The sequence below is a fragment of the Anticarsia gemmatalis genome, chromosome 5 (genome assembly GCF_050436995.1).
Source record: "Anticarsia gemmatalis isolate Benzon Research Colony breed Stoneville strain chromosome 5, ilAntGemm2 primary, whole genome shotgun sequence".
Taxonomy (NCBI): Eukaryota; Metazoa; Arthropoda; class Insecta; order Lepidoptera; family Erebidae; genus Anticarsia; species Anticarsia gemmatalis.
Window position 1 is genome coordinate 13,785,171 of NC_134749.1, and position 24,240 is coordinate 13,809,410.

General features: G+C 33.1%; 1 protein-coding gene across 2 annotated transcripts in view; it reads left to right on the forward strand.

The window, feature by feature from the left end:
* Positions 1–24,240, forward strand: part of LOC142973411 (neuropeptide FF receptor 2-like) — a 113,993-nt gene that overhangs the window by 55,614 nt on the left and 34,139 nt on the right. For both annotated transcript variants that reach the window (XM_076115082.1, XM_076115083.1), the window contains 4 exons: positions 200–342; positions 6,676–6,902; positions 11,654–11,756; positions 19,517–19,614. In XM_076115082.1, the coding sequence (XP_075971197.1) occupies positions 200–342; positions 6,676–6,902; positions 11,654–11,756; positions 19,517–19,614 (571 nt within the window). The remainder of the gene's footprint in view (positions 1–199; positions 343–6,675; positions 6,903–11,653; positions 11,757–19,516; positions 19,615–24,240) is intronic.

Sequence of the window (24,240 nt, forward strand, 5' to 3'; positions counted from 1 at the left end):
ACTTTGGAATAAGCTAACTTTCGGCCAAAAGTACTTACAATTACTTCTTATATACAATTTTAATTTAATTTTAATCCCTCCCTCGTTTAGTAGGAGACCCTTGTCCAGCAGTGGGACAGTGAAAGAGTTTAAAATATAAAAAAAATATTACGCTATTACCTGTACTCTTCCTTTTTAACCAAAGTTTTCATTGTTACAGTGTAACAAACATATTCCTGGTGAATCTATCAGCGGCCGACCTGCTAGTGACCGGAGTGTGCATGCCGATACAACTGAGCAAGGCCATAACCCTCGTGTGGTTCTACGGAGAGACTGTCTGCAAGATTGTTAATTATATTCAAGGTACGATTGTTTATTTATCATCCATTTGTGTGTTTGTATGAACTTGCTTGTAGAATGAGAGATGGAGGTTTAAAGCACAAGCGTTGTGTCTGTCGATTTGTCTTAATTAAATTTAAATCAAAGGACAACTTAGCTACATTTTGGATATATGCATCATATCAATGTTCATTTGATTTCACGGTGTGATTTAGGGTGACTCAGTCTAGTAGTAGAAATCTAGTAATTGAAAGGCCACTAGGACCTTAGTTCGAATAGAAAATCCAAATATCAGATCAGATATAATATTAAAAGACCTATGAAAGTCTAATACACAAATCTCTAAAACTTAAACTGATCTCCATACAAAGTTACAAAAGTTAACACACAACATGTCCGCCGGAACAGCCTCGGACGTGATTAATAGCTTTGACAACTTGTTACAGTTTACACGTCGATCTAATTTTCACATTGTGATATAAGTGGACCTTATGTTAGGCGTTTAGTGGTTTAGTTATAAGGATATTGGATATCCTAGATCAAAGGGAGTTTGGAGGTTGTTGAAGTAATTGTTTTTTGATGTTTTGTTTACAACTATTCAATTGATAAAGCAAAGTGTTTGTTATGGAAATTAACTGTGCAATATTTCAACTATAAAGTGACTACTTTAGCCTATACTGAATTTTCAAGATATTATTTTTATTCATCATTGATTACTACCTTAATTTTGTCCTATGTGGCCGACCCAACACGTTTTCTCTTACTTACATTTATTAATCGTTAATTCTGTCACTAAACCTTTCACATCATTGCAGGCTCTTCATAGTATAGCCATATTCTTAGTTGCAAAGTAGGTATAGCTTTATCCCCACGATACCACCATAGCATCGTTCATGACTAAGCACATAAAAACCACAAATTTTCTAGTCCAACTGTCTCTAGCAAGTCCGTCTCCATTCCCACTCATTACCCATTCAATCACGCGTATTCTTCCCTTCATTAATAACTTTGAAGTTCACAAACACTACCACAAGAACACGCAAATTATATCCGTCCCAAATTCTGTTCAACCACATTACCAACAAATCACTGATAGCAATTAGTCGCTTCATTATAACGACACAGGACCCTTTCTGTAATTAACTCAATTATTTACTCAAATATCTAGTACATTCTGGAGAGTTTACCACTAGGTCTTGTAACACAACACCTCTAAACTGTCTAGTAGGGATGCCCGTTATGATGCGATATATCGATAATTTATAAGATATTTTGACCATACAATACGCCTCTACATATCGTATCATGATCAAATATCAAAATTAGTATTTCGCATCGAAGTTTGACAACGATTTTTTTTGTTACAATTTTAAAAACAAATGATAATAGTTTATATCTAAGTACAATATATTATTATGTTCATGCACCAATTTGTAACTTATAATAATCTTATTATAAAAATTATATGTCAGCAGTACAGATATTCTGCTGACACTTTATATGGTGTCAAAATCGACGGCTTGGAGCTTCTTTATTAAATTAGGTATTTATTTTAACTTGAATAAAACTGTTTCTTATAATATTTATTGTTTATTTTTATTTATAAACAGTATATTAAGTAAAATCATTACAAATATAACAAAGTTTAATACATACTTTGTTCATTTGAACGCATATTTAATATAATGCATGCGATTACGATGCGATAAATCAATTCAAAGAGAAGCGATACTATCGAACCGATACTGACAAATGCAATACAGCTGCGATGCGATATATCGATACAATACAAGGGCATCCCTACTGTCTAGGTTCAAACCACTTGATCAAAGGTAATTCAACACGGAGATAAGATTGTTTGTTATAGTTTGTATTTCTATAATATTAGTAGAATCTCCTTCAAAATGTTGTCTGTTTTGTTTCGAAAACTTTCTGAAGTTTCGAAACTATTTTCAAAGTCCTATTAAGCAGCGAGCATATTTTACCGGCTGAGTTAGCAAGTTAAGAAATAATATTTAAAAAATATTTTATTATGTATCGACTAAACAATTTTGTACGAACAGCCATCACAAACGCTAGTCTTAAATTGCAATATTTGGTTTTTACAAGAGACACATTGAATGAAGTATAAAAATGAAGTAAAATTCTTTCAAAATTAATTAAATTTATTCCTGGCGCAAAAATGGATTATTACAAAATCAAAATCGGCTATACATTTTACCGTTTGTAACATTTTCCAATTGTTTGTTGTTTGTCGTATGGTTAGTGGTCAACCTGGTGTCAAAGTTGTTCAAGCCGCCCGAGAGGCCTTTGACATGGCTTTACGACTGTTATCTTAGTAGATAACAGCCGGGACCGACTTTTAAGCCCTCCGAAGCACGGAGACGCCCTGCTCAAATATGCGGTCACCCATCTATGGAATGACCGCGCCAAGGGTTGTTTAACCCACAGATCGTTTACCGACCGGTGAGCGCAACTGGCTATGGGCGCCTCAAATTTAAAATTTTCCACTGATTCTTAGGCATGGTTTATATCTCATCCGTCGACGCCCACTTGTAAAATTCACACAACATAAAAACATCTGAACTGAGAATCAAACTCGAGCCTCATCAACGTCACGGAAATAACAAACCACAAAAGACCCAAACAATGTGTTCTCTATAGAAATAACAAGTTTTTCGTTTCTGACAGATTGTGACACATTCAGGAAAGAAAGGTTTAGATATTATGATGTAAAAGTACGAGGTACTGTCGTTTACCAATAGTATTTGTTGGAGTGTAGGCCCATTTGTTCGAGAAATAGGTGCTATTACATAAATTGAGAGAACTTGTACTGAAGTAAGGGAAGTTTATTTTTGGGTACTACATTTTGTATATGGACAAGGAATATGATATTATAATTAATGATCTAAATGGACGATATTTATTTTACAGGGGCCACATTTTCCCCTTTTATACGAATAAGGAAAAATAATATCGGATTCATTTAAAGGATATTTTTTTAAATATAGGAGTCAGAATAGCACGTAAAATTTCACGGAATTCCTTCTTTACATTTTCCTAAAAAATTATCAAACATTGTTTTGATATGGAAGTAATATTTTTGTTACACAAAATCTTTCCACGTGGATGTCACGGTAAGAAATGTATTCAAAAACTTTGTCGGGTCTTAATACTAAATTGTTAAATGGGTCTTAAACATAATGAGAATTTTAAGATTAAGGTACCTTATTTTGTTGCCTGTCGAAAAATATCGTCGCATTTAAGACGTTTAAGTAAGTTTAGCAATAAAGCATTTCGTGTACAGACTGCGATAGCTTGAAAACTTCACAACTTATTTATAGCTATAAAACAATTAGTATTTTCCTTTTTTACAGGTGTATAGGGTAGAAAAAAGTCTGTTTTCACAGAACATAGTTTAACCTGCAGAAATACCAGAGAACTATTTCTAAACTCTCTGATCAGTAAACTAAAACTCTTTTCTCAACAATTCAGAAATATTAAATAGTTTACCTACGAGTTATTACCTGAGCTAGTTTAAATTGTTTGTAACTACTTTGTAAACGGGCAGTTTATACGATACTTTATTAGTTGGCAATTTAGTAGCCTTATGAAGAGTTTATATTCAACACATTTTGCCGAAGTTGATTTGCATTTATATTTTATGTAACATAATTATCGATTCATATTATGTTATGAAATTATGTTTTTACTAAGTATGACGTATTGATTTTTTAAATATAAATGTACTGATTATGTAAAATGTTATGTGTTACAAATATATTAGATGTCTTAAATGGAAAATTATGAACAAATTCTGAACATTCTTGAGATCTTACTATTTGAGGTAGTAAATCAATCTTTGATAAAATCCCTAAATGGAAACAAAATATATATTTTAAAGCAGCATAAATTACACAGATTAGTAGGAACATTATACCTATATTCACAAGAGACACTACCCATAGTAACCATGTCCACCTCAAGCAATAAACCGTATGTCGCCACTCAAAGCTTTACGACAACCCATAAGAAGGACTAACGGCTTTCAAGTTTGACTGCGGTAATTATTACTTGACGACTTTGACTGACGTGATGGCTTGACGTCACACAGTTTATTGGTACTTATTGTTATGGGTCTCTTGTCTCAAAGGTACTTGATGTTAGTCAATTAATTGAATTAAGGTTGTTACCTTTAGTTTGTAAGTAGTTATATTGTTTTGTGGTTAGGGAATATGCAAGTGATGTTGTGTAGCTCGATTCTCTACTACAATCGTCTACCGGCAACCGAGAAATTTAACACGAAAATCTGTTAAGCGCCTGTACCGGGCTGCTTAAGAACTATTTTGGCAGTACATTTTAAATGCCAAACCCTCGATACTCGACAGTACAGATTATACAGAATTGCGCTACTGAGATCGGGTTTTGAAAACGTCTTGTTTGTTTTAAATGTTCGTTGTTAGAATTGATTTGAAGTCTCTTTTGCGATAGAAAGGAGACATGATACTCCTACATTGTAAGTTGTCTAGAGGAAAAAAGACTTGTCATTACATTTTAGGTATAATATAAGACGAAATGCAGATGTTTAAAAAATATTCAAAATAGGAAATTTTGTAAGTTTGTGTATTTCATTCGCAAATTAAAATATGTTGGTGATACAAAAGTCTTTACAATATAAGACTACCTCGTTACAGGAAAGGTTTATTTGCACAAATTATTCAAACTTAGGAAAATCCAAAGTTTATATAAGTAAATTTTCTCCAAGCCAGCAAGTTCGGTAATAATAATATGACCTTAACAAAGGTTAATAACGCATCAAATAAATCCAGAAACCCACTCATCCGAACCGTAGGCGGGTAATACACGAACTCTTTCCAGCAAACAATCATACACAAATTACCAGTGATTTTGCTGAAGAAATAATACGAACCAAACGAGTCGAAGACGAACGGCCTTCATGCAAATATTTGCCAAGCGTTAGATTGTTCCGAGTGTGTTTGCGTATGTAATTTGTTACGCCCACAAATGTCATCGTTGTGAGGAATTAAGACTAGACTTGTTTCATTAGTGGTTTGGTTTGTACGGCTTTTCTCTGACGATGTTTGAAGAGGCTTAGGTTTGGTTATGTATGATTTTAAAAATATTGTTTGATAAAAAATATTGAGATCGTTTTGCGAGTAAAAAAAAAAAACTTTTGCTTAATACATTGTGACTCAATCTCAACTTTTAATACTATAATACCTACCTAATAGTTAAATGCAACGGGTCTTAAACGCGATTGAAAATAAAAGATTAGGATACCTTATTTGTTTACTCGACGTTTCGATTGAATTGCATCGACCGTGATCACGGGCTGACTGTTTAATTTTCAATCGCGTTTAAGACCAAAATATATTATCCTTGCATTGAGCATTGTTTAAAAAAACTTTCCTTAAACGTTTCTTCAAAAATTTGCTAAGGACGCCTAAAGTCATATTTAGATCATTGTTGTCGATAGAGGTAAAAATAGCTCTTTAGAAATTTCATCCACCTATCTTTGTATCCAAAGTTTGGCACTTAAGAATTCTATACACCAAAGCTATTTGATAAACATGTCACAGGTGGTTCGTGATCGGCTCTCTAAAAAGAAAATACAGTCGGAATAGAATGTGAACGGAAAAATTCTTGGAAGAAATACAAACTATTAGAGATACGACAGGACACCTTTGTGACCTTTCATATGACCCTTTACTAAGAAAAGGTGTGAAAAGATCAGATGAATTTAGATGTAATAAAATACTTACAATTTCCTCACGTCTGGCTACTTTTTTCCAATTCACTAGAACCTCGAGTAAAAATCCAGGGCTAGAATATTTCATTGGTATTGAGTGTCAAGTTTCTTGAAAAATCGGAGCTTGTTGAAGCACTTCGCGTGCTCGTAGAATTAAATATGAGTCAGCAAGAATTTGATGTATTTTCATAAGCTAACAGCGTCCTTGCGCGTTGATATAAATATTTATACAGTACTACATGCTTGCGACTACTTGTATGATTTAAATGAGAAAGACTTGACAAATAATTATTCAAAAGTTCAAAACTCATAAATATAATATTCCTGTAATTAGGAAAAGCGACTGAATTAATATGAACTCTCTTTCTTCAACCAGAATAATATTAGTAAGGTTTAAAAACAAAGCAAATGATTATCATTGATCACAAAGCAAAGTCCAACTTAACTTTTTGTTAAACTTCAAAGACCACAAGATATCTCCAGTAATCATCTTCATTATTTTTGTGGACAAATATTAATCTGTAACTTATCTATGATTCTCATCGCCATCATCATATCAAATTCTATAGCCTCTTCTCGTCTTGCAGGTGTAGCCGTAGCAGCCAGCGTGTTCACCCTCACAGCCATGTCAGTAGACCGGTGGCTATCCATCTCTCCAGAACCTCGGCTCCGACCCCCCGGGAGGAAGCAGGCTCTACTGCTGCTTCTGCTGCTGTGGTGTGCTGCCTTACTGATATTCATACCATTGCTGATGGTAGCTACAGTGAGGAGGGAGCCCGTGCCGATTATCTCCAAAGCTTTGAGGAATTTATCGGTATGTGTTTGAGTTCTTTTTTGTATCCAATATTGCTTTGCTTAGTGAAAATTGTAGATATTTTTGGGCTTTGAACTAGTAGCTATAAGTATTACAGTTTTTATTTCTGGATTGGTCAGTGTTGTTCATACTTTTTTGTGAGTTTTTTTTTCAACCCGTTATTATCCCACTGCTGGGCCAGGGTCTCCTTGAGGGATGGGTTAGGTAGGTCTTTTGTGAGTTGAATTAAAAATAATAATTTATAAGACTTCAATTTGTTTTTAATTTTACCGGTAAAAACCAAATGTACAAAAAATATTTTTCAGGAAATTCGTTAAGAGGATTGTTTTACTCTACATTATGAGGTTTCGTAAAAATATTATCAAGTTTCACACTTGACTGGCGATAAGCTAAAATTGCTTTATCATGAATTGTTCAGACCGTGGCGTAGTTTTGTTAAGCAATCATTAATCAAGGGAACGGAAAGACAGTTTTATTTTTGGAAATTATATACTGTTTCCATTGTCTGAGTTTATTTTTAAACTATCTCTGTGGCGCGGTAGTTATGTTGATGTTCACTGCGGGCGAGGCTGTGGGTTTGATTCTGATGCATTGATAGCAGTTTTATATCTGCTCTGCTTTTTTATTTGTATATTTACAAAGGCCCCCCACTAAATTCAATAAATTTAACTAATAGTACAGTCAGCTCCAAAAGTCGCTTAACAACTTCATATTTCCAAAACCTCTGTGTTACGTAACTGTAATAAATAACTGATCAAAATCAGAATCAGGTAGAATGAGTCAGAATTAAACATTTCAATCAATGGCAAATGTTTTTTTCATGGAATAATATGCACACTTCAGTATATAGGGTTTCAAAAGATTGAGTATGATTGTACATGATTGACTTTTGGAGCTGACTGTACATGTGTATTTAGTGAAATAATTATTTATTTAACACACTAGCCGATCCGCGCAACTTCGCTTGCGTCACATAAGAGAGAATGGGTCATAATTTCCCCCGTTTTTGTAACATTTTTTGCTAGTACTCTGCTTCTTTTGGTTGTAGCGTGATGATATGTAGCCTATAGCCTTCCTCGATAAATGGGCTATCTAACACTGAAATATTTTTTCAAATCGGACCAGTAGTTTCTGAGATTAGCGCGTTCAAACAAACAAACAAACTCTTCAGCTTTATTTATAATATTAGTATAGATTGTATGCCTCATTTTATCAATAACTGCTTTTGAAACGGATATTCATAATTAAAACTTTATACATCGACTCAAACACAGCAATTAAGCAGAAAAATTGCAATTTAACTGCTATGCAACCAATCACGGTGCTCAGCTAAATTGGAATGTTAATTAGTAAACTAAAAACCTGGTTAACTCGAATCTGATACTGAAATTGCCAATGAATTGTGTTGAAATGAACGGTTTGCAATATTTATTAGCAAAAGTGTAGATAAAATATACATATATTATTAAAGTATGTCCGATATCTTGAAAAAAGGTCAGGTGCGTGGTACTCGTAACCGACGGTCTTTTATGACAAGATGAATTAATGTGAATGAGGTAGGGGAAGTTTGTAAGGATCGTTCCAAGATGCGTTCTTTCGTGGAGACAAAATAACGCAACTTGGAGAGGCAGAGGCCCATTCTATGGGAAAAAGGCGTGATTTTATGTATTTACGTTTGTAAATATAATAATATGCAATCGAAATATAACCACGTTTTATAGTGTCATATTTGGCTTAATCATTTAAATAACAACAGTGTGGGAAGGGTATCAAATCCTTTTTTGAGACATAACTGGAAAAATATGAGGAAAAGCAAATATATGCATACCTACTCGTATGCATAAAACTGAATAGTTCGAAGACAGTAGGCAGAAAACACAAACTTTTTTATATACTACTAGCTGACCCGCGCAACTTCGCTTGCGTCACCTAAGAGAATTGGTCAACATTTTTCCCGTTTTTATAACGTTTTTCGTTGCTGCTCCGCTCCTAATGACCGTAGCGTGATGTTATATAGCCTTCCTCGACAAATGGGCTATCTAACACTAAAAGATTTTTTCAAATCGGACCAGTAGCTCTTGAGATTAGCGCGTTCAAACAAACAAACAAACAAACAAACTCTTCAGCTTTATAATATTAGTATAGATTCTTACAGTCAAAGCAAACTAACAAAAACAGTGTCTGCACTGAACAAACTGTACAGTCATGGAAGGAACATTCGAATCTTTTGCAGCGTCGAAGTGGTAGGAAACTTCCGTGAACTAACGTGATCAATCAAATATTACCTCCCAAAGGTTTATTCAAAGAGCTACCTCGAACTTGAGTGAGGAAATAAACATATAATGTAGAAGTATGTTTGGCTATCTGATGTAATATACTAGCTTTAGCCCGCAACTTTGTTGGCTTGAAAAGATTTCCCGGGCTAAAATAACTATCTGGGTACCAAATGTGACGGCCTCCGTGGCGAAGTGGTTTAGGTCACCACGCCAATACCATTGCGTCGGGAGGTCGTGGGTTCGACTCCCACACGGAGCAATTATTTGTGCGATCCACAAATAATTGTTTCGGGTCTGGTTGTGCTTTGCGTCCGTTGTTTGTAAAAGTCCCCGCGACACAAGAGCAATTCTTAGAAAAAAACTCTCAAAATTCGTTCTGTAGTGTATGAGTTCGTATGAGTAACAAAAATCATACTCTTTGTATTTATTAAATTGAAAGATATTTCTTAATAGTGGCCCGAAGTTTGGTAAAATTTCTCTATCCATCATTTATCAAAATCGGTTTGGTAGCTAAGTCGTCAAAGCATATCAGACAGACTTTCACGCATTCATGTTATAATATTAAGAATCGTTAAAGTACGTTTAGTACGGGTATAAGGATAAACCACAAAGAAAAATGTGTAATAATATAGTTATATTTTTTCTTTGAGAGCTTTGGGAAAACATGAATGGTTTCGTTAATTTTTATTTCAATTCTTCCGGGTTTCATGCTTACACGTGTAGTGTGCCATTGATTGAATTACTGAAAGTTTTTGTAGGTTTCTGTTGTTGAAAATATTAAGTACCAATATTTATAAATAAAATAAAAAAAAAAATAACATTTTGTAAGACATGCTTGACAATTTCAAATAGCTACTATTCCGGGTGATTACCTTAACAATCTGAAGGGTGTATACCTATATCTATCAAAATGTTTAATTATTTTGAGCATGTATTAATTTAGTTTTTTAGTGCACTTACATGACCTTATTGTTACTTGTTAGTAAACATTATTCCTAACGTGATTTCCTTGATTTAATTTTTTTAGCACTTACTTTTTTTAATGTCTCCACCCAAAGGTAGACTGGAAAAAAAAAAAAATTTGCATGAAGTCCGCCTTTATACACTTTTGTATAAAAATTTTGAAATAAATTAAGTCCAAGAGATACAATAATGAGGCCCAGGCAAACTTTTAAATAAGTATCGGTTAACCTATCTGCTACATAAAGTGAAAACCAAGCTTAATTCTTAGTGTTAGTCCTGTAAAAAGTTACTTGATGATTAGTTTTTACCCAATGATTCACAAACAATTTCACTAATCTGTCCTCGCAAACTCACAAGGCCACAATTGCCTAATATAATTCAGACAACGCATATATTTATTGAATTATTACTTGTAATTTTCTTTTCTAATACATTCTTAGAAAGTCAAATTGATTTATAAACACGTAACCTTTTAAAGCTCGACTCTGAGGTTATTTATCTGAAAATTCATTGTTATATTTAAAAGCTAATGCAGTTGCCATTAAACAAGCTTTTAAGTTAAGTTTATTAAATGCATTGTTTTCTTCGTATAATTGGTTGTAATATATTTTGTTCGGATAAACGTGTGATAAATATGCCGTAGGTGTTTAATAGTTCTTGTGTGAATAATAATAATTTAATTCAATGAAATAGCTTTTTGTTAGTTGTCATTTTTCAAATATATGCATGATAATTGATTACATTTTGAATTTAGATTCAGTTCTTTATCAAAGATAGAAAACGTTTATTAATAGGTTTAAAAAAATAACCACTTTAATTCTGAAAGATTTTAACTTTAACTTTGACAAAAAGACTTGCTTTTTGTCAAAGTTAAAGTTAAAATCTTTATGTTTTTTATCTGTTCTTTTAAATATCAACTTCCGCACTAAACAACACACACAAAAGTACTACAATACCCACAACAACAATTTATGGATAGCACAAATATTTGTTCCGTGTGGATATCAAACCCACGGCCTCCCAACGCACTTATAGTGGCGTAGCGACCACCTCAGACCAAAGTCAAATAATTTATTTGTTAATCGTACGTGTTTAATAAGATATGTACATTTATTGAGGGCATGCAAAGTCCGCAACCCGCACTTGTCCAGCGTGATGGACTCAAGGCCTAGCCCCTCCCTCATTACGGAAGGAGATCCTTGTCCAGCAGTGAGACATTCAATTTTAATAAAATACTAGCTGACTTCACTTGCGTCACATAAGAGAGAATGGGTCAAAATTTTCCCCGTTTTTGTAACATTTTTTATTGTTACTCTGCTCCTATTAGTCGTAGCGTGATTATATATAGCATATAGTCTTCCTCGATAAATGGACTATCTAACACTGAAAGAATTTTTCAAATCGGACCAGACATTCCTGAGATTAGCGCGTTCAAACAAACAAACAAACTCTTCAGCTTTATAATATTAGTATAAATTATAAACCTTGCTAAATCATTGCCATTTATTCTAGATAGAAACGAGAGACGTGCACTTCTGTACCGAGGAGTGGCCCGGCCCGGACCGCAAGAAGCAGTTCGGCATGCTCTCCTTCACACTAGTATACGCCATTCCTGGTGAGTATTTTGTATTCAACTAGCAAATAAGGAAATAAATAAATAATAATCCATTGTACAACTCACACACAGTCATTTGATTCTAAACTAAGCAGAGCTTGTACCATGGTAACCAAAATACTGATAAACATGCTTATATTCTTAACAACATATTCACATTGAAAGGAGTCGGCGATTTCTGAACCAAACAAGTAATGATTCCAAAAAAATGTTTCCTGCAAATCATTAAAATTCATACTAGAAGGTACATCTTGAATTGATAAAAAATATTGAACCGATTGAACTGTCGATGATTAACATTCTTGATTAACGGTAAAAAAGATAAAACAATTACGGAATTTGTCCACTTTGAAATAGTTAGAAGGTCACAAATTAAGTGAAATTAATACACAGTAACAATCACCTTTTGCATAAAGGGTGTTCTTATTGTTAATTTTATTGCGAAAGTACTTTTATACTATACTAGCTGACCCGCGTAACTTCGCTTGCGTCGCATAAGAGAAACATAATTTTCCCCGTTTTTATAACATTTTTCACTGGTACTCTGCTCCTATTGGTCGTAGCGTGATGATATATAGCCTATAGCCTTCCTCGATAAATGGGCTATCTAACACTATTTTTCAAATCGGACCAGTATTTTCTGAGATTAGCGCGTTCAAACAAACAAACAAACAAACAATCAAACAAACTCTTCAGCTTTATAATATTAGTATAGATTAGTATAGATACTACTTGTAAAATAAAGCGATTGCTATAAAATTACGATGAAAAGTAAATCAATTGTAAAGTAAATTTTGTGAGTAAATAGCGTGCGATATAAACCCAATTAATTCAATATCTGCTAAAATGTTCACGAAAATTCACATAATATAAAATGAACAAAATTAAATTTAATTTTTTATTTAAAATTAAAAATGTAGCGATATTTTAAAACATTGGAGAAGCCAATTTTGCAATAATTTAACATTTGATTTGTTGTAAAAAATATTAAGTTGGTATGTATCGTTCTTTGATCAAGTTATTTTTTATTTATTCCGAGAATGTTTTAACAAATGTAAAAAAATAAATTGGAGACGGTAAAAGACCGTTTTTATTCCAGTTATTTACTTTGAGTACAAAGAATAGTTATTTTCGCGTTGTAAAAAAGATGACCCAATAAAATAATGTAGGACTTATTCACCATTTCAGCATATTTAAAAGGATAGTATCCTCAAACCTTCGTTCCAATACACAAAGCATTGCCAAATTGTTCAAGTCGTTCTCAAATTCGCTTTTAAGATTAATTTTGCCTATTTATATTTATATATTTGCGTCTTAAAGTGAATTAACTAGGATTTTAACATTATTGTTATAAGGGGTCAGGGTTTGGTCAGAACCCGGTAAATGAAAATAGGATAACCCTTTAGTAATGAGCATGATACCACAACGGTTAAGAGGCTGAACCCTGCTAAAGACTATTTTCACTGGCCAAATGAGGCCAGGATTAATAAGAAGGGATCTTTAATTATAGTTTACAATATGCCACGAAAGATTTATTCCTTCACTATGGATAACACTATAACCAGGCTAAATATAATACATTTAATAGAATACGGAAATTAACGAGCACATTTTACCTTGGAATGCCCGACGTTAAGGCGCAAGTAAGTGTTACTTGCGCCGTAACGTCGGGCCATGGTTTATGGCTTACTTTTTTAGAATAAGTATTATATATTATAAGCATCCATAGCCTATACTTCTATACTAATACTATTAACACGAAAAACTAGTTTATTTCCACGACACACCCAACCGCTTAACTAGTTAAAAGAATCTAAAAATCGGTAATCAAACAAAGGCTAGATTTTTACTTATTTCCATAAACAACACCCACTAGCCTGAAACAAAAAAAACAAGAATCTGAAATCGTACCCGGGTCAAATAATTAACAAAAAATAAAAAAACTTGTTTTACCAACGAAAGCACCCAATCAACGAAATATTAAAATCATAAATATTGTAAATACTTCAAAAAGCTTGAAAAATTAACACACTATCAACTGAGGCACGATAAAGCTACTTCCTTCCAATTATTTACTGTTGCCTCGAGGCAAATTGCCTGTCGATCAGACGTTAACTACCGATAAAATGAGGCTTTATGCACTTTATTTAGAGGCGAGAATCATTATAAAGCTTATTGCTTTGATAATGAAAAAAAAAAGAATAAAATGTGTAAAAGTGGTGCAGTGGTTCAGGTTGCCACGCCGAATATGATACGATCCACAAATATTTTTTTCGGGTCTGTTTGTACTTTGTGTGCGTTGTTTGTATGTTTATAAAAGTCCCCGCTATGCAAGAGCAATTCGGATTGCAGAAGTTGTCTTTAAAAAAAAATTGTCTTTTGAACGAAACTCACGCAATATTTTTGATATTGTAAGACGCGGTTCGTCGTTTAGGTGTGAAGTACGGCATGATTAATCGCATGTCCCTTTAGTCAGCGGTGCAATTTAGGCTCTTCACGGTGTGTCACGCAACGCTTTTATAAACATACACATATAAATGTACATTGTACATTCTTCATTCATTCAGGAGTCTGAATTGCGTTTGACGGTTTGACTACACAGTAAATAGCCAAAACTGTGTGCAGCCTTTGAGGCGGATAATATTATGTAATAATGACTTTAACACATCTAAAAGTTATAATCTCTATCATAGACTATTACAGAAAATCAGATTTAAATTACCTACTGTCGTCATGATGTAGCCACGTCTATTCCTTTCAATGTCTAAAAATAAACATAAAAATCTCTGTGCTCTAAAAATAACTAAAGCATATGTCTATGATTTGCGAATTCTCGGTACAAATGTGTAATGCGAAGATTATTTTTGCGTGAATACGTTAGCTTCTTAACGTTAAATCCGAACAAATTATGTCAGGATAATCGATTTTCAGATGAAAACGTGTTAAAGTATCATAAGTCTCAGTGTTTCTACATGATAAGTAGTAAAATCCTTATACTAATATGCTCCTAATGACTGTTTATTTATAATTGCCCCTATTACATGGGACTACCATTATGAACAGTGCATCGAGGGTGTATTTAATACACCTTTGCCTAAACCTTCCTGTAATACAAGCGTGATATTATGTATGTAACACTAATGCTGCTATTGAATATATTGTGAAGTATTTTTTAGCTACAAAATCTTAACTAAACAGTCAAAGCAAAGTAAAATATTTTGCCCCGGTTTCCTATTTCCTAAATAAGTATCGCATATAATTTTAGTAATTCTTTTCTTTCTTTTACTGTCCCTTATATTTTGTATAGATTGGCAATTGAAAAGAGTGGCCGTGAGTTTCTTGCTAGCTCTTCTCATAAGGCTCTACACCCCTTCCGAGCTAATGGTAGATTCAGTAATTGTAACGACTATCATAACTGTCAATATTCGACCTAAATTAATAAATTATTTGATTTTGGTTATTCGAAGACCGACACTTATCCACGGGCTGTTAAACTGGCCCTCAGGCTTAACAAAACATATAAGACACTGAACAAACAACCAAAATGTTCAATTCACAGTGAAATGCAAGCATCAATAAGAGTTCAAAGCGGGCACTCTCCGTCGCAGTAATGTTTGTCGCAATTCTGCTTTGAGTTTCTGTCGATGAACATCTATTTGTGTTGATGTAAGGTTTGTTTGTAGTTACTATACTGATTATATGCTTATACTGCTTGTAGTAGCACTCAATAGATGATATAAATTAATGTTCACGTGATTTGATGTTACATTAATTTATTTGGTTATTTACTGTTAGGTTTTTACATTTAAAATTGCGAAATGCATATATTATATCGTTCTTTAATGCAACTCTTTTCTTTCTCGACAGCATATAGTAGTCAAATATCTGTCCGTATGTCATAAAACTAAAAATAATGCATATATTTGAAACTTGTACAGTTATATACATGTATCTTCTTACTACGGATTTCTTTTTCCGCCCAAAAAATTGCAAAACTTTTAAAAACGAACAGAATACTAGTATCTTATACTCATATCTCATCAATTTATTCCAAAAATTGCCTTTCAATGAAACTAGGTCGAAGGGCCTCGTGGTCCCATCGAAGTACAAATACCCAAAAGGTCCACATTCCTTACTGTATCGGTATGTATGTAGTTCCTATAGTTTCCTTATTGGTTCTTTTGTTTACTCACACGATATAAACATTGGTTAGTTCGGGTTTAATCAAAGGAGATACATAAGAATGTTCGCGGGGAAAATAAAAGCTTATTTAGAGGGAATTGTGAAAAAAATATAAGATAGCAATAGATTTTTAGAAAAATAAATAAGTAATATTCAAGTAGCTGCAGGTTTGAACCGGAGGCAACACACCTAATGACATTTCGAAGTTATGTGTTTATTAGAAATAATTATCACTTGCTCTAACGGTAAAGAAAAACTTTGCGATGAAACCCTGCATGCCTAAAAAATTGTTTAATATATTTATTGAGGGCATGTGAAGTCCCCAACTCGCACTTGGCCAGCGTGGTGGACTTAATGCCTAACCCCTCCCCCTCGTTTGGGAGGAGACCCTTGCCCTACAGTGGGACAGTAATGGTAAAAAAAATGCTTATTAGTGTCAATATTTTTTAATATACCGTTTTTTTATTGGGATACATTGAAAATATTCACTTTAAAATATTACACACTCATCAAATCAAAATAAATAGTAATTTACAATTTCACTCGTATTTCCCATCAATAGTTTCAGGTGAAAGAACAATATTGTTTTTCACGAAGGGTAAATTGTTAAACTTTGGCACGTAGCAAAATTGTAGGATTTAGCGCTAACAGTTTTTCGATTTCTTGGTTCAAGTAATATTCATTGAGTAGACTGTTCTTTACACAATTACATTTGAAAAGTATATAAATGTTTTCTTATGTAAGTATGTGACAAAGCGCAACTCTATAAGAATTGAAATATAAAATTTGACTATCAGGTAAAACATGTAAATTTTAATGCATATTCATGACAAATATTTTAATTACAAAAACAAAAAAGCGCTAGATTTCTTTGAAAAAATATATCTATTTTTATAATAGCGAAATGCCATCAAAATCCACTGAACCATTTAGTAGAAAAATCTAAATAAGGAAATTGAGAGAGTCATTTTTTCTTAAGAATTTCTTTTAAAACATAGGACGTTTTAAAAACAAATTTAAATGTATTGTTATAAATAGATGAATTCTACCTCACGTTATGTCAATACCGTCTCAATTATCTGTCGAAACGTGTTGTCCATTCAGAACCAAAATAGGCTGCTTGTGGACTGAGATTATACGTACAATTAACAATAAACTTCACAATCAGTGTCCACAATGAAACTATGATTATTGTGTGACAATTTGCTTAGGTATTAAGCGGCTATAATTAGACCTTAAAGTTTAGCCGAGATATAATATGTGTAAATAAATATATTATAGAGCTTGTTCACATGGCAAGCCTTGAAGACGCGTTTTTATAACGCGCATTTCAAGCTAACGCTTGAGCTCGTAAACAAGATCTAAAGACTAATACAATTAATATGTAATAACTATAGTGATTTGAATTTTAAAAGTCTTTGAAGTGGATAGTTTATACAGTATGACTGGTGAGATACCTTTAATACTTGAGGACGTGATAGTATGCGAACATATATCATGAAATAAAATAACACAAAAACTAAATATTAAATAACTTCTTAGTAAACTTCGTACAAAGTACACCGAGAGTCCAGTATTTAACTGCGGAATAATTGGACACCGCGCGCGCATCGCGCTATCAACACAGAATACATGGGCGAGTCCATTTTTGACAACTTGTCGCTTAGCAACAAAACTAGTAAAGGGTGTAGTGAGTATAATATCCAAATTTCCCTTATTTTAGAGAAATTTAGATAAAAATTAAGCTTCTATTTTTTTTATATCAAGTTAACGAGAATCGAGTACCGAGTACTCTCCATAAGTATTGAAGGTATCTCACCAGTCATACTGTATAAAAAGCGTTAAATTCGTTTTATAACAAATACTTCATTTGAAAAAATCTACAAATTTTTATTGACAAAAAGAAAAGTAGTATAATGTTAAGTGTTAAAAAGGTCATTGAAATTACAACACGTAACTAAAAATTCAAAAAATTGATAATAATAAAAGCATATTTCTAACTAAAAATGGGCATTTCAGCTTCACAACCAAAAGGTCAAAACAAAAATTTCAAAGTCTCCAACTTAAAAATACAATACAGAAATATTTCAAACCTTATGTTCTATTTCAACAACATACATACATATAAACTTTAAGTAAAAACCAATACTATCCTATATCAACAACTATAGTTCCTACTCGAAACACAGAAGTCACTAACATACAGAATTACAGATTCTGCGAACTGCTGGTATCACTATTGTAGTTCCACTACTTAATAGAGAGCGCGCTCAATGTATCTACAGTATGATTAATAATATCGTATGTGACCAACATAAAGTAGGTGTAACGAACAGTACCTCGATTCTCTACTACTATCGACTACCAACAGCCGGCTAGCTATCGAGAAATTTTACACGAAAATCTGTTGAGCGCCTCTATCGGGCTTCGTATGAACTATTTTGGTAGTACATTTTCAAAATCAAAATCAAATCATTTATTCATTTAAGTCAAATATTGACACTCATGATAGTCGTTAAAGTTATTTAATCTACCACTAGCTCGGAAAGGGGGTAGAGCCTTATGAGAAGAGCTAGCAAGAAACTCACGGCCACTCTTTTCAATCGCCAAAAGTTTTACGATGTGGTTGATACAATAATTGATCATGCGAGGGGTTTACCAACAATCAATGATGTAGACTAAACGTCAAGTCTTAAATGTCAAACTCCCTATACTCGACAGACAGTACAGACTATACAGAATTGCGCTACTCGCCTCGGGTACGAACCCTCGACGCTTTGTGTGGGAGGCGTATACTTAAACTACTAGACTTACTATTTTTGCCGATACTGATGTTTACAATTAGGCCGCGAAGCAGGCTTTAAATCTTGTATACCTCCGTTCTTGTATAAAAAGCTCTCTACAAAGTTGTTGGCCTATACCACGACTTGTACGAGAACTAATAAGATACGAACTAAACTAGGCAGGAGTAAACATCTTGTGTAAGTTTCAAGTAGATGGCAAAGTTACACTCAAATGACGTGGAGGCAGCTTTGATGAGTATGTGAATGGAGATAATATGGCAACTATGTTGTATTTACTTGTATTTGGAAGTGATTTCGTTATTGTCCTTTTTTGGTGAAAAGTATGTTATAGTTTTCTGTCTATTTACTTGGGGTAATCGATCGCGATTCTCTACCACTATCGGCTATCAACAATCGGATAGCTATAGAAAAAAAAGTATAAAAAACTGATCGGCGCCTCCAGTAGGTGCCGTAAGAACTAATTGGTCCGTACGTTTTAAATGTCAAATTCTTGATTATTGTTAGTATCGACGCGCGACATATAAAAAATATAAGTATAATGCAACTAAATTATTAGTAAAGTATTATTTAAGACCGATTACTTTATAAAATCATAAACTCCATGGAACATATAATATATGTATACTTTATTTCAACTTCACCACCTACTTACTACGGTAAAAAATACTTATAAATATCATTAAGCGCGAATTTTAAAATCAAATCTGTAGTTTCCAAGATTTCCTACAAAAATAAAGTATTATAGGAATGTTCTAAATAATATTTTGTTCACAGGTTCAATAACGATAATGTCGTACGCGTGCATGGGAAGGACGCTGTGCTCCGTACGACCGCCCTTCGACATCGATGAAGGAAACGTTAGCATGCAACAGGTATGTAGTTTATTACTACTAATAATATTACCTAGGAGTGTAAGTTTAAGTTTGGCGGTTTTTTAAGGTTCTGTACCTAAAGGGTGAAAGTGGAACCCTAGCCTTTATTCGAACACAACGACGAATACTACTCTATAATAAAAATAAAATATAAGTATGAAGAAAAAACAAACACATTGTATGGGGACCCACTTTGTAACTTAATTCCCTTCTGGCGCGAGTCCGACTCGCACTCGGCCGCTTTTTACAGTTTGTATCGCTTGCAGGATGTAGGCATTGCTGATTTGTTAGATACACGATAGTTTTCTATTTTAAAATAAAAAAATGACATTGGACAACTCACACACGGTCATTTGATTCCAAACTAAGCAGAGCTTGTACTATGGTAACCTAATAACTGATAAACATACTTATATACTTCTAAGTACATACCTATATACTCGTGCTCATAGCACAAAAATTTGTCCCGGTTGGGATTCGAACTCACCACACGCGGCGCTTTGGTTATTGCGGCGAGGTGACCACTTTAACCACTGCGCCAAACGTGCAGTTACTTAGTTTATTATTTTTGGTATTATAGTCTTTTAATTAGTTCTTTTGCATGTGAAAGTGAATATTCTAAGAGTGGTTTATTTGATTTTGACTCCTGACTAAATTTGTCTCAATAGTTTGGTTAAAAAGAACCTAACTCTTTCCATCGCGTAGTCTATTGTTACTTTAACAAGATTTTAAAAAGTTTTTTAAACTTTTTTAACATTTCCTTTGATAGGTACTATTTTTGTTACCAACTCCAGAACTTTCAATTTAAACACTACGTGGGTGGGTATTTAGGCGCCAGGTGTAATAAACTTTATTTTCTCACAACTGCTTCTAACTTTACTCGTATTAACTTGTATCACATTAAAAGAATATTAGACATAACTCAACATAAAGCAATACGGTTTTTATCTATGGCGTTTCATTACAAACATTAAAGAAAAAGATAAAAGCGAATATAAAAAAGCTTGGCACAAAAACTCTTGGTGTCGTTAAAAACCATGAAATGCAGATATTTTCGCGGAACCATTATTTTCGGCTTTTAAAGACCATTATGATTTTGAATATAAAACGTGAGGATACGAGGCGTGATATTTTACGTAAAACAAGCGGACGCCCGCATCTGCGTCCGCGTTGTAGATTTCCCGTTCTTCAAAGTATATTGTAGCCTATATTATTATGTTGCCTAAAATTATAGCCATTCAACAAAAAAGTTTTATTCAAATCCGTCCATTAGTCCCGGAAATTAGCGAAAAACGTTTTTTTTTGTCGATATTGTTTTAATACTGTTCTTAAACCTCCCCTCATGGATTATTTTTGATTGTATTTAATGTCCAGACATGCCATTAATACAGTTTTATTATATGTACATAGATAGGATAGAAAAGAGGAACGACCAAGGACGATCACATTCAATAGGTCTACCCAGAAGCATTGGCCAGTATTTGATGTTGTTCTCCATCATCAAATGTGATTTTAGCAATACTCGTCAACGAAAATCGAAAATTGAAAATACTGATCATACATCTACATTTCTAGTGTTTTTCTAACCACTGTAACTAAATTTTGTTGGCTTATAGAAGACTTAAATATTGACCTAATTTCAAAGGTGTATTACATACTAGCATTTGATATCAAAACGTCTATTATCTTCATCTACAAACATACCCTCAAAAATGCTGTTATCTCACAATTTGAAGCTAAGCCACTATTACTACCCTACCTTATCTCATTCACTTCAAGTTATAACACAACATACTATCATATAATCTAACATACCCATAACCATATCATTACGAATTGAGTACAAAATTCTGAAGATACGCAAGATTGTATAGCAGATAGTACAACGGCCTATTTGCTGAAATTTCCAATTATAAGGGGTAGCGATTGAGGGATCAGTAACCTTTGGATCATCAAATAAACACAATGCCGCTAATTTCCTGATAGTTGTCTCCTATAGTTAGAGGATTACGGAAATGTATTGACAGTTATATGGATAATACGTGTATTGATATATTGTGGACGAAATTCATTCAATAGCATTCGGTTAAGGATTATTTCAGTTAACCATCGAGTAAAGAGAGTTTGACATTTCAAATGCAAAAATAATTTCTACGACGTCCGCTAGAGGCTCTGATCAGATTTTCATACATAATTTTCGACAGCTAGCCGGTTGTCGATTTTGATACTATTAGAGAATCGAGCTACAGTAACATATAAAAAAAAATAAAAAAAATAAAATAATGTTTATTTACCAGTCACATTCCAATTCTTAAAAACTATACTAAACTAAAGTTACAATTTTCTATTTATATTAATAATTCTAGTGACTCTTCCACTAGGCTGAGCCTGTCTCGGAAGAGTCAAAATTAAATGTTTAATATGTATATTCTTTGTCCAATACGAAGTCTACCTAAGCTTTTATAAGTTTAAATATTTCATACTTATGATAGCCTATTAACCTGTTGAAAATGTATGTTTGAGTACCCATTGAAAATACTATTCAGTATTGTTCTGTGTTGTTCTATCAAAACCTGGTTATGGTTTTTTCTCCAATTAGAGTAGCGTGTAATATCATTTATATTTTGGAAAATAGTTCTAAGGGCCAATGATTATACGTTTTGTAGTATAAAAATGTTCGTATAAGAAGTTCAATGACATAATAATATACTTTGGTAGTAAAATGTTTTATAAAATTACGATTGACGTGCGTGAATCTAATTCCATTCCAAGGTGAAGTTTTACAGATCGTTACATACTAACGTATGTTGTGTAAAAATATTGAGCATATACGTTGATCGGAAATAGTAATTTATGGTACATAATAATATGCGTGTGATTTATATCATTAGACAAGCTGGCCCGCGCAACACCGCTTGCGTCACATAAGAGAGAATGGGTCAAAGTTTTTGTAACATTTTTTACTGGTTCTCTGCTCCTATTGGTCGGAGCGTAATGTTATATAGCCTATAGCCTTTCTCGATAAATAGGCTATCTAACACTGAAAAAAAATTTCAAATCGGACCAATAGTTCCTGAGATTAGCGCGTTCAAACAAACAAACAAACTCTTCAGCTTTATAATATTAGTATAGACTAGCTGACCCGCGCAACTTCGCTTGCGTCACAAGAGAGTCATAATTTTCCCCGTTTTTGTAACATTTTTTACTGGTACATTGCTCTTACTGGTCGTAGCGTGATGATATATAGCCTATAACCTTCCTCGATAAATGGGCTATCTAACACTGAAATAATTTTTCAAATCGGACCAGTAGTTCCTGAGATTAGCGCGTTCAAACAAACAAACTCTTCAGCTTTATAATATTAGTACAGATTAGTACAGATTAGTATATTTCTTGCCCCTGTCTTAAATATAAATTAAAGATTAATGTTCTTAAAACTATGGTTATTGTATAAAAATATTTTATACGGCTAATCTTGTTTTCTACAATGCGAGAACCATGTTTTCAATCTAAAAAATGGTGGGATACTGTTAAATAAAATGGTTAACAATTTGGATTAAGAAAAATTGGTTCAACTCAATTTACTAACTGTTCAAGCCCAAACCTTTTTATTTACTTTGTTTTAGTTGATTGCGTTTCATGTTCTTGAAATCAATCACTCCTTCTTGAAGTTTTAATAATAGTTTTTAAAAGACGTATTTTCTAAGACATTATAGTTTTGTTTATTACACACACGACAGGTGTCAGTTTTACAACGAGTCTAGAAAAATTGCTTTGATGTTTAGTGCACAAATATTTGTACGTTGTATTTGTATTCATATTGTAGTCGATGTTTGTATTTGCTGACAGTTTATGTACACACTTAGTTTTGGCAAATATGTTAGGCTAATATTGCTTTCTTTTATTTAAAATATTTGAAAGAAATATTAAAAGCTTTTGTTTTTGCTAGCTTCAGAACTATTTTGATATGAGTCTAGTGGAACTTTTGATTAGACTTATTTAATCTACATTTTTAATCTTTTCAATGATTAAAGAGAAAAAACATACGTCTCACATATACTTTAAACGGGTCTTATACGCAATCAATATTGAAAGGTATACTTTATTTGTTACCCGTCGTTACAAAATATACATAGTTCATATACTGAATTAAGACTTGTGGCTGAAACAAAGTAATTTAAATAGTCCTCCTTTCATTACCCATAAACTTTGGATTCCGTATATTTAGGATTTTATTGATTGATTGATCAAACATTGAGGTTATATCTTACCGAGCTACTTATCGACATTTGTATATAATTTATTTAGCTTATACTTTAAAGCCTAATATAAAGTAGGGTTATTTAAATTTTCCTATCACAATTCCCAAAGAACGCTCATAAATATTCAGTGGGTAGATCAATGTGGTTAATCGACGTTGATGGATGTTCATTGTTCGTTGTTTATTGTGGGCTCAAGTTGAACTACCTACCTGAGGCGACTTAGTAAAAGTACCTTCAAAAATGTTAATAAGGTTTTTAAACGGCTATTTATTTTAAGTTGTAGCGTTTAAAGTTTTGTTCATCTGGCCTGTATTTATATACCTATTCTATACATTTTTTATTATAAGCTATATGTTATACATTA